The sequence below is a fragment of the Tupaia chinensis genome, unplaced genomic scaffold, assembly GCF_000334495.1.
Source record: "Tupaia chinensis unplaced genomic scaffold, TupChi_1.0 Scaffold000164_1, whole genome shotgun sequence".
Classification (NCBI taxonomy): Eukaryota; Metazoa; Chordata; class Mammalia; order Scandentia; family Tupaiidae; genus Tupaia; species Tupaia belangeri.
The window spans coordinates 3,955,771-3,967,966 of NW_006159638.1; the positions used below are offsets into that span (position 1 = coordinate 3,955,771).

A 12,196-nucleotide genomic window follows, 5' to 3' on the forward strand; every position below is an offset into this window, starting at 1 on the left:
TCCCCAAAAAATACCTCTTGAGGCCAGCAGATGGCATGGTGGTTAAGGCACTAGGCTCCCACATGGCCAAACACGGTGAGAGTCCTAGATCTTGTAGATTGAAAATCAGCATTGCCAACACCCCAGCGGTTATTTCTCACTTTCCTTCTTTCTCTGGCGAGCTTATGCTCCCTATAGCAAAACTTAAAAAAAAAAAAAAAAAAAAAAAAAAAAAAAGAATGACTTATCTACATTTTTCTGATAAGAAATAACAAGAAAGCACCCATATTAACTTTATACTCTTCATCTTTAATGTCTATCAAATAAATTCAATGTTCTATTTCCACATTTTAAAATCATTTTTATTGAATTAATTTTAACAACATTGTTTCAGCTGATGGCAGCTTCCCCAAACCAAAACCAAGCCATTATGAATGCTGTTCAACATCCTCAACATAATTCAGTATGCTTTTATACTTGGAATATAGTTAAACTTTTGACATTACGTAATCAAGCAAATAGCAGTGCATACTATATTATTCAAAAGACATAATGCATTTCATTAAAAAATCATTTTGCAGTGGCTTCCGCTTTATCAATAACCTCATTGACACATTCCACGCACTTCATGCTCTCAATATAATGTGTCCTAAAACTAACTCTAAGTTTTTTAGTTACTGACATTAACGAATACTATCCAGGGTTATAGGATTGAAATTTAACATTTTATAATATAAGCAGCAATAAGTTACTGACACCTGCTGACAAAGTCCACTCAAACTAAATACATACTTGATACATTCAAAAAAGACATTTTGTAAATTTTAATATGCTAATTTATATGCTGCAGTGCAAAAGAGACACCCTAACATTTCCTGAGCTTTAGGAAATTAACAATTTTCTAACTACTACTCTCAATTTAAAATAGGCTTTTAATTATAGGAAGCCATGTCAAAACTATACAATTAAATTAGATTTTGGAAAACTGAGAAGATTGGTCAGAGTTATGATAATTTAGGGTGATGAAAAAGTATTTAAAGCAAAAATATTTACAACACTTCAAAGGATACTATGGACCTGTGTGTAGTACAAAGATCAAAGATACCCTACTGATTACCAATTAATCACAATTGCCCTTCTCTTTCAAAAATATTATACTGAAAGACTTTATGGTAAGTTATTTAGCATTAAATACATCAACCTGTAGTATATTACACATCTTAACATATTCTTCCATAATGCCCAGTAAAAAGGAATAAATGGGAGAAAAGATGAAAGATCAAGAAAATAAACATGCTTTTAGGAATGTTTTTCATGTGTATATGTCAGGGGACGCAAAAATGATTTTTCATTAGAACTCTCTATAGCCTCGAAATTATAAAGACCGAGTTTCTACTTCAATTTTCTCTTCTGCTTGTAGTATGTCAGGATCAACATGAACAACTGGAGGTCGCAGGATAACTTCAGGCCCTCCACCATATATAGACTGTAGAAAACTCCACGTTTCTTCAGAAATTTGACCAGAATCTGCTCCTAAAATTATGTGTATGTAGACAAAATAATGTTTACAGTCCAACATATTTACACTGCAAAAGCATTCACAATGTACCCGCCAGCATGAAGCTTCTGGGGATAACTGAGAACTTTTGGAACATGAACCTTCATACTACCAGCCCATATTGTAATAAGCTGTAACATACAGTCTGTCTTAAATAGGGATGTCTTGCTTGCGCCTACAAAAATTAAGCATTAATGGTACAGCAGATGGCATGGTGGTTAAGGCACTGGACTCTCACATGGCCAACCATAATGACTCCATACCAACAGCTTGAAAATCAAATCACCAGGGTGTGTGCTCCAAATCCCAAGAGGTGAATGGAGAGGGGATTACAGTGTGGTCATCCCCTCTACAGAGGAATTCCTCACTTTCCCTCTCTCTCTCTCTCTCTCCAATGAGCTCACACGCCTTACTGCACACACCTGAAAAAAAAATTTAACACTAACTGCTTTCCACTCTTTGTCCTAGTTCACGAATAAATTACATTCCTGAATGACCATAAAAAGTACCACAGATGGCTAGTGATAATATATACCTAACAGGAACAAATCACCTAGTAAAGGCCTAAATATTTAGTCAAACTTACCTTGCCTGAGCATCACATTACCACATTTAGTGACCGCAATTTTAGTGTTGTCAATAGGACCTGGTGGATCTAGTTGAAAAGAACAAAAAAGATTAAAATTCATACCTTTCAAAGAAATACACCAGAGAATCATATAGTTTTGTGCCTGAAATCATTGAAAGTTCTAACTAATATAACCAGCTTAGTTATTATTGTTAGCCAAGTTATTAGTCAATTTTTAACATTTTCTCCTTAATCCCTTCCTTTTCTGGTTTTAATTCCTCCAAAATAGAACAAGGAAAGACAGTGAGAAAGGCTTTCTCACTACTCTCCAAAGTTTAATAGAAATTCTACCTTCACTCTCATTTGGGGATTACAGATAAAAGGTATCTTTAAATGCTATAAAAGAACAGTTGTTACATCACTGGATTCCCACATGGCTGACCACTGCTCAAGTCCCAGACCCAGTGGCTTGAAAAATCACACCAGGCACATGTGCGTGTGTGCATGTCCAAGATTCCAGGAGGAGAATGGAGAGGAAATTATTGTGGTGTGGCCTTTTCCCCTGGGGAATAATTTCTCACTTTCCCTCTCCCTGTTTCTCTCTCTCCCTCTGAAGAGCACACAGCCTATGGGGAAACAAACAAATAAACAAACAAAAACAGTTGCTTTGTAATTTAATAAGAAATTACAAATGGGCCAGCAGTTAGTGTAATGGCTATGTCGCTGGACTCCCACGTAGTCGACTGCGGTTCGAGTCCCGGACCCGGTGGCTTAAAACTCACGCCAGGCACATGTGTGTGCGTGCCCAAGATCCTGAAAGGAGAATGGAGAAGGGATTGCGACATGGCCATCCCCCCGGGGGGGGGGGGTTTCTCGCTTTCTGTCTTCCCGTCTTTCTGGCAAGCCTTATAGCAAAAAAAAAAAAAAAAAAAAAAAAAAAACTCTCCAAAAAAAAAAGTCATTTTTCAATTAATTACTTACCTCCATCTTTACCTTTCACAAAACTTTCCCATTCTCTAAACCACTGCATACTAATGCAATAAAAAGTAGCTGGGGAGTCCTCCTCTTGGAATGCTCTGTTGAGCTAGAGAAGAAAAAAATCAGTTACCTATTATTGAGAACTTGCATCGTAGTGGACAGTATTCTACTCAGCACCTGATCAGATCAATTTTTTATACACAGAGAATATGGTGCCACAATAAGATATTCACTGATGCGAAGTTATCTTGGTACCAGGATATGTGGTAGTACCTATTAATAAACAATTCTAAGTTATGCGTCAAAATTTAATGAGTACAGTTATCTCTCAGCATCTGTGGGGGATTGGGTCCAGGACCCACTGCAAATACCAAAACCCACAGATATTCAAGCCCTTTATATAAAATTTCATAGTATCTGCATGTAAACTACCCACACTCTTCTGTATACGTTAAATCATCTCTAGGTTGCTTATAAAACCAATACAATATAAATGCTACGTAAACAACTGTTAAACTGAATCATTTAGAGGGTAATGACTAGGGGAAAATGTCTGCCTGTCCAGTACAGATCCAATTGCGATAGGCCTAACTACATAAATAGGAGTCAGCCAGCAACAATGCACCATTTTTGACAGGGACTGGCTGAATCCATAGATGTGGAAACCAGGGCCAGCTGTATACACAAAAGGGACATAAAAGATTCCACAGATGAAGGTGATCAAGGTAAAGTCTTCAAAACAATAAACACTCCATCTATGTATCAAAACTCGAATGTAAAAATACATTTTTTTAAACATACTATATTCACTGTCTACACCCTATTTTGTTCATTTAAGATACTGGCAGACAATGAACTATTACAAATTAGAACACTGCAATAAACAATCTTGTACATGTCATTTTACAAGCCATGTATATATAAGTGTCAGTAAATGCTCAAAAGTAGTGGGAGAGTTCCTGAAGATGGTCCCTTCCCACACTCCAGCCCTAAAGCCTAGAGAATGGGTATGTTGCCTCAAACTAGGCACAACTCTACTAGAAATAGAAATATTCAGGTGAGTAACCTAATGGTTAAAATGGAATCATTTCAATGTCAGTTCTTGTTAGCTAGATATGCAGGGCTACCTTGGTTCTCAAACTTCTGAGGTCTAGTTATTCAATTAAAAAAGAAAAAAAAGAGACAGAACTGAGATGTCTGAAGTGTAATATCAGACTGATTTTACCAGATATGAAATTATAACTTACCATTACCAGGTTTGGACCCCTTTCAGGTACATTATCTTTGGTATCAGGAAGTTTCTTCTTGATGCAGCAAGGTGTTTTTGGTTTTTCTTTTCTTTTCTTTTCTTTTTTTTTTTAAAGAGAGACTTTTGCTATAGGGTGCATACACTAGCCAGAGACACAGAGACAGACAGAGACATAAAGGGAAAAATCATCCCCCCAGGGAGATGGCCACATAGGAATCCCTTCTCCTCTGGACTCCCCTCGGGATTTTGGCCACTCATGCACACACAACCTGTGTGAGTTTGAAGCTGCCGGGTCTGGGACTCAAACTGCAGTCAACTATGTGGGAGCCCAGTGATGTTACACCATCTGCTGGTACCTTGTTTTGTTTTGTTTTTTAACATAGTTAGGCAGTCATCCCACTGATTTAAAAATGTGTTCTCTAGTTCTGGGAAGTATCTGTAAACTGGGAACACATTCCCTAGATTTTAGATGACTGTATTATTACAGGGACATCACAAGTGCACTGAGTGAACTAAAAGATAAATGACCATCACCTAGAAATGACAGGATTCTGTTTCTCCCAAATAGTAAATGCAACATGTACTAATACATGAGCTAGTGGAACTGTGCTAGGTAGAAGCATGACACTGTTGCTACTGTTATGAGTATACATGGACACAAAATTTTTATTTTTATTTTTTTTGTTTTAGTTTGCTATAGGACACATGAGCTTGACAGAGAGAGATAGAGAGAAGTGGGAAATCAGTGCCCAGGGAAGATGGCTACAATGCAATCCCTTCTCCTTCATCCTGTTCTTGGGATTTTGGACACACATGCACACACACCCATCATAGTGTTAAAGCTGCCAAGTCGAGGACCTGAACCACACAGTCAGCCAAGTGGAGTCCAGCCACCTTAACCTCCCTGCTACCTATTGGTCCATGGCACAAAATTACAAAGGGGCAGATGTACTATATTGTGTATTAAAAAGCCTTATTTTTGTTCATTCTTTTTTTATTTCTTCCATGACCAATAGAGAGAGAGAAAGCAAGAGAATGAGAGGCAACATCCCTAAAGATTCTAATGCCAGAATCCACTCTAGTCTTTAGCCAGCTCTAAATCATGGTACATGCGTGTCCAGCATATTCAGGGAGGTTTCTGAACTTAAACACAGAATTCTCTTATGTGGGACTGCCTTGCAGAGCATTACATCATACCACTACAAAATTGTCCGGCCCCTCACGTTCATTCTTACACACTCTTCTGCAAAGGGAAACATTTTCCAGAATCCCTTGCAGGATCCCTTACAAATTAGATACTGTCAGTGATATGTGCAATATAAAGAAGGCATAAGAAAAAAGATAATCTATTTTCTTTCTCTCTGTGTCAGCTACGGTCTAGCTTGAGACATCCACATAAAGCAAAAATAGGGTTTTGCTACCACTTCCAAGCATCTTCTGAGGATTCCAATCCACTTCACACTGTAGGCAGCTAACATCTATAAGAGCAGCTCTTATACCTTCTGGGCACCTTCCAATTAACCCACCTGGGTGCTGACGGCAGCAGCATCTGCTTATCCTGTTTCTGAGCATTCTCCTGAGAATCATCACAGGCAGGCAGCTGATATAATTTCCAGAAGCTTTATGTAATTTTTATGTATTTTTTTTAACTTTGAAGCAATCTGAAACTTACAGGGAAGCTAATTACAGTACAAATAATTTTTTCTTTTCCTAGACTAATTTAAAAATAGATTGCTGAGCAGATGTTCCTTTCCTCCAAATATCTTGTTTTATAAAATGTCTCTCGATTTGGGTTTGTCTGCCTTTCCTCATTTGAGATTCAGATTATCCATTTGTGTAACAAAGAAGTGATGCCAAGTGCTTCTCATTGTATCCTATCCTGGAACATGATTTTGATCTGTTCCATTTCTGATAATGTTCACTCTAATAACTTCACTGAGAAGGTTTTAATATTCTCTGAGAGCAGTTACTTATCCCTTTGTCATTGGTATTTTGTGGGGAATAAGCTAAAATGATGTAAATATCCCATTCATTTATTCATTTATTTACATAAGAATGGATGCAACATCTCCAGTTTTGTTTAACGAGTTACATGTAACTACACTTTATTTCAAAGTTCAAACTGTCCCAAATTTGGCCAACAGGAGCCCTGTCAAGCTGACTTTATGTACTTTTGACACATTCTCATCATTCAAGAACTGTTATCCATTCTGGAACAGTGAGATGTAGTCTAGGCTCATCTATGAAGCAGCCTGCAAAGACACTGTTACCCAGAACTGAGGCCACATAGGAGGCCTGGGCTCAGTTCCCAGCCCAACCTAAAACAAGCCAAGCACAACAGTGCAAACCAATGGTCCTAGCCTGGCTAGGAAGCTAGGGCAGAGGGATGAGGACATGGCAAGAACCTGCCAAAACAATCTTGAGTCTAGCTGGTGGTGTAGTTGTTAAGGTGCTGGGATCCTGCACGGTCAACTCCATGGTTCGCATCGCAGACCCAGCAGCTTGAAAAACACCAGGCACATATGCGTACATGCTCAAAATCCCAAGAAAATAGAGGAAAAGGATTGTGGCACGGCTGTCCCTGCTGAGAGGTGATTTCTCACTTTCTCTCTCTGTCTCTGCCTAACGTAATTTTTACATAACAAAAAATTAGGTATAGATTTATCTTATTTATTTTACTTGGGCATCATTTGACTCCTGACTCTGAAGAAACAAGTTTTTAGATGAATATTGAAACCATTCACTCTATCAGTGCTTGAATAGTGCCTAATGACTACATTCACCAGGACTGGTTTAACAGAGGTAAGTATTTTGAATACGACCTGAATTCAGGGAATAAGAGACACAGCCATTGAAAAAACTGGGCAGTGAAGGTCAAGAAGAACACTGTTAAGATTTGGAGTTAGGTTATCCTGCCACACTGGAGGTGAGAGTAGGGACAGGGATCAGGAGTGGGGTTTCATGGAAACAGGACAGGAAGCTTCTGCGAAGTAGCAGGAGCACAATCAAGGGTGTTGGAGGCCAGGCAGAATGAAATGGTGCTGTGGTTGGCCAAAGGTCAGTACCTGTAGGAGTGCAGCATAAAGGCAGGTGGTGATAGTGAGATAGGCTTTAAATGGGGAACCGATGGAAAGCCCAGTGATGTTACACCATCTGCTGGTACCTTGTTTTGTTTTGTTTTTTAACATAGTTAGGCAGTCATCCCACTGATTTAAAAATGTGTTCTCTAGTTCTGGGAAGTATCTGTAAACTGGGAACACATTCCCTAGATTTTAGATGACTGTATTATTACAGGGACATCACAAGTGCACTGAGTGAACTAAAAGATAAATGACCATCACCTAGAAATGACAGGATTCTGTTTCTCCCAAATAGTAAATGCAACATGTACTAATACATGAGCTAGTGGAACTGTGCTAGGTAGAAGCATGACACTGTTGCTACTGTTATGAGTATACATGGACACAAAATTTTTATTTTTATTTTTTTTGTTTTAGTTTGCTATAGGACACATGAGCTTGACAGAGAGAGATAGAGAGAAGTGGGAAATCAGTGCCCAGGGAAGATGGCTACAATACAATCCCTTCTCCTTCATCCTGTTCTTGGGATTTTGGACACACATGCACACACACCCATCATAGTGTTAAAGCTGCCAAGTCGAGGACCTGAACCACACAGTCAGCCAAGTGGAGTCCAGCCACCTTAACCTCCCTGCTACCTATTGGTCCATGGCACAAAATTACAAAGGGGCAGATGTACTATATTGTGTATTAAAAAGCCTTATTTTTGTTCATTCTTTTTTTATTTCTTCCATGACCAATAGAGAGAGAGAAAGCAAGAGAATGAGAGGCAACATCCCTAAAGATTCTAATGCCAGAATCCACTCTAGTCTTTAGCCAGCTCTAAATCATGGTACATGCGTGTCCAGCATATTCAGGGAGGTTTCTGAACTTAAACACAGAATTCTCTTATGTGGGACTGCCTTGCAGAGCATTACATCATACCACTACAAAATTGTCCGGCCCCTCACGTTCATTCTTACACACTCTTCTGCAAAGGGAAACATTTTCCAGAATCCCTTGCAGGATCCCTTACAAATTAGATACTGTCAGTGATATGTGCAATATAAAGAAGGCATAAGAAAAAAGATAATCTATTTTCTTTCTCTCTGTGTCAGCTACGGTCTAGCTTGAGACATCCACATAAAGCAAAAATAGGGTTTTGCTACCACTTCCAAGCATCTTCTGAGGATTCCAATCCACTTCACACTGTAGGCAGCTAACATCTATAAGAGCAGCTCTTATACCTTCTGGGCACCTTCCAATTAACCCACCTGGGTGCTGACGGCAGCAGCATCTGCTTATCCTGTTTCTGAGCATTCTCCTGAGAATCATCACAGGCAGGCAGCTGATATAATTTCCAGAAGCTTTATGTAATTTTTATGTATTTTTTTTAACTTTGAAGCAATCTGAAACTTACAGGGAAGCTAATTACAGTACAAATAATTTTTTCTTTTCCTAGACTAATTTAAAAATAGATTGCTGAGCAGATGTTCCTTTCCTCCAAATATCTTGTTTTATAAAATGTCTCTCGATTTGGGTTTGTCTGCCTTTCCTCATTTGAGATTCAGATTATCCATTTGTGTAACAAAGAAGTGATGCCAAGTGCTTCTCATTGTATCCTATCCTGGAACATGATTTTGATCTGTTCCATTTCTGATAATGTTCACTCTAATAACTTCACTGAGAAGGTTTTAATATTCTCTGAGAGCAGTTACTTATCCCTTTGTCATTGGTATTTTGTGGGGAATAAGATAAAATGATGTAAATATCCCATTCATTTATTCATTTATTTACATAAGAATGGATGCAACATCTCCAGTTTTGTTTAACGAGTTACATGTAACTACACTTTATTTCAAAGTTCAAACTGTCCCAAATTTGGCCAACAGGAGCCCTGTCAAGCTGACTTTATGTACTTTTGACACATTCTCATCATTCAAGAACTGTTATCCATTCTGGAACAGTGAGATGTAGTCTAGGCTCATCTATGAAGCAGCCTGCAAAGACACTGTTACCCAGAACTGAGGCCACATAGGAGGCCTGGGCTCAGTTCCCAGCCCAACCTAAAACAAGCCAAGCACAACAGTGCAAACCAATGGTCCTAGCCTGGCTAGGAAGCTAGGGCAGAGGGATGAGGACATGGCAAGAACCTGCCAAAACAATCTTGAGTCTAGCTGGTGGTGTAGTTGTTAAGGTGCTGGGATCCTGCACGGTCAACTCCATGGTTCGCATCGCAGACCCAGCAGCTTGAAAAACACCAGGCACATATGCGTACATGCTCAAAATCCCAAGAAAATAGAGGAAAAGGATTGTGGCACGGCTGTCCCTGCTGAGAGGTGATTTCTCACTTTCTCTCTCTGTCTCTGCCTAACGTAATTTTTACATAACAAAAAATTAGGTATAGATTTATCTTATTTATTTTACTTGGGCATCATTTGACTCCTGACTCTGAAGAAACAAGTTTTTAGATGAATATTGAAACCATTCACTCTATCAGTGCTTGAATAGTGCCTAATGACTACATTCACCAGGACTGGTTTAACAGAGGTAAGTATTTTGAATACGACCTGAATTCAGGGAATAAGAGACACAGCCATTGAAAAAACTGGGCAGTGAAGGTCAAGAAGAACACTGTTGATTTCAGGAGATCTGGAGGTGAGATAGGCTGCCACACTGGAGGTGGGAGTAGGGACAGGGATCAGGAGTGGGGTTTCATGGAAACAGGACAGGAAGCTTCTGCGAAGTAGCAGGAGCACAATCAAGGGTGTTGGAGGCCAGGCAGAATGAAAGGGTGCTGTGGTTGGCCAAAGGTCAGTACCTGTAGGAGTGCAGCATAAAGGCAGGTGGTGATAGTGAGATAGGCTTTAAATGGGGAACCGATGGAATATTAAGTATGACGAGAACCAGGTTTCTGTTAGGGGAGTTACACACAGGGAAAGGGTGGAAACTGAAATGCACTGTGTTATCAGATTGTAGGTATCTTTAGTACATTCATGGTGAAAGCTAAATAAATATAGGGGTGTAAGTATGTGCGTATGCGTACACATGGACAGAAAGATGTGATGTTCCCTAACTCACTGAAAAGGCCTTGGTGTTCGTGATTAGTACAGGACTGAGTATAAATGTTGGCTTTGTTATCTTCCTCCACTGAAAGGAACCAGCCTTCCTTGGAGATAAGGCTAAGGAAGGGAAGTTACAAAGTGAGAGTGGAACAAACCACAAGTCTAGAACTTGAACTGCACTCGGCCATGTGGAAGTGCAGCACCTTAACTACCACATCACTCACTGACTCCCAAACTTAATATTTCAATTTATTAATTTTTAAAAAATTTTTCTAGAGCATGCATGCACTTGTTGGACCAAAAGGGATAAGGAGGGAAGGAGCAGGAAAGAGAGAGAACGCCTCCCTACAGAGGATGGCCATATTACAATCCCATCTCTTCTTGGCATTTTAGGCACACACATGCACCCAGAGTGTTTTTCACACTGCCATGTCCAGGATTTGAAACATACAGTTGGCCATGAGGGATCTGACGACCTTAACCACCACACCACAGACTGGTCCAAGTGATCAAAACTTTAAACTGTCTTAAATAATTGGAGCTGTGTTACTGAGAGTCATTCTTTTTCTTGTTTTTAGAAAAATTCTTTCTTTTTCTTTTAAGAATTATTGTACTTAACTTTATTGATTTCTTTACTTACTTTAGTTTGACCAGAGAGGGACAGAGCATGTGCACAAGTGAGAGAGAGGAAGTGAGAAAGGAAGCCACTGGGTATAGGACTCAAACCACAGTCGGTCATGTAGGGAGTCCAGCACCCTTAACCACCATGCCACCTGCCAGCCCCACTTTTTTATTTTTTAAATGAAGACCTTCTGCCTCACCCTTCCAGCTTCCCAGCTAGCTAGGAACATAGCTGTGTGCTACCATGCCTGTCCTGTTCAGGTTGGTCCAGGATCTAAACCTGGGCCTCCTCTACGTGGCTACAGCCTCCCATAGCAGCACCCTACCACCTGAACCACCATGGTTGGCCCTGACAGCATGAACACACTTTTTTGACCTAGATAATTGGAACTGTACTAGTTTTTTACATAAAACCTTGCTTTTCAGCCTTCGGATTTTTTTTTTTTTTTGGTGAGGTTTTCGCTAGAGGGCATGTGCACTCACCAGACAGACAGAGAGAGACATAGAGACAGAAAGCAAGAAATCACCCCCCGGGGGGATGGCCACGCCACAATCCCTTCTCCTCCATTCTCCTCTCGGGATCTTGGGCACGCATGCACACGCGCCCGGCGTGAGTTTTAAGCCACCGGGTCCAGGACGCGAACCGCGGTTGACGGCGTGGGAGTCCAGCGACATAGCCATTACGCTAACTGCTGGTTCCAGCCTTCTGATTTTTTTGAAAAGATTTATTGTATTTAACTTTCTTTCAGTTTGATCAGAGAGGGACAGAGCAAGAACAAGAACAAGAGAAAGCCACCAGGTCTGGGACTCAAACTATGACTGGCCATGTGTGAGTCCAGCACCCTTAACCACCACGCCCTGTGTCTTCTGATTCTATGACCAGACTTTCTATTGTTCACAATCAAGATATGCTTCAAAATCTACTCATTTTGAGGAAACTAAGTATATTTATACAGTCAGTCCTCAACTAATCACTACACCAAGGCCTACATCTGCTGTTTCTGCAACAAAAGTCAACCAACTGGGCAGCAGGTGGCACGGAGGTTAAGGCTCTGGACTCCCACATGGACGACTATGTTCTGAATCCCAAACTAGGCAGCTTTCTCTCTCTCTCTTTCC

At 40.0% G+C, this 12,196-nt stretch overlaps 1 protein-coding gene across 2 annotated transcripts in view; it reads right to left on the bottom strand.

The window, feature by feature from the left end:
- Positions 1–267: 267 nt before the first annotated feature.
- The window catches only part of USP33 (ubiquitin specific peptidase 33), a gene marked incomplete at its 5' end in the record, with an annotated part of 53,496 nt that continues 41,567 nt past the window's right edge, over positions 268–12,196 (bottom strand). For both annotated transcript variants that reach the window (XM_006146066.2, XM_006146065.2), the window contains 3 exon segments: positions 268–1,512; positions 2,124–2,192; positions 3,087–3,189. In XM_006146066.2, the coding sequence (XP_006146128.1) occupies positions 1,355–1,512; positions 2,124–2,192; positions 3,087–3,189 (330 nt within the window). In that variant the 3' untranslated portion in view covers positions 268–1,354.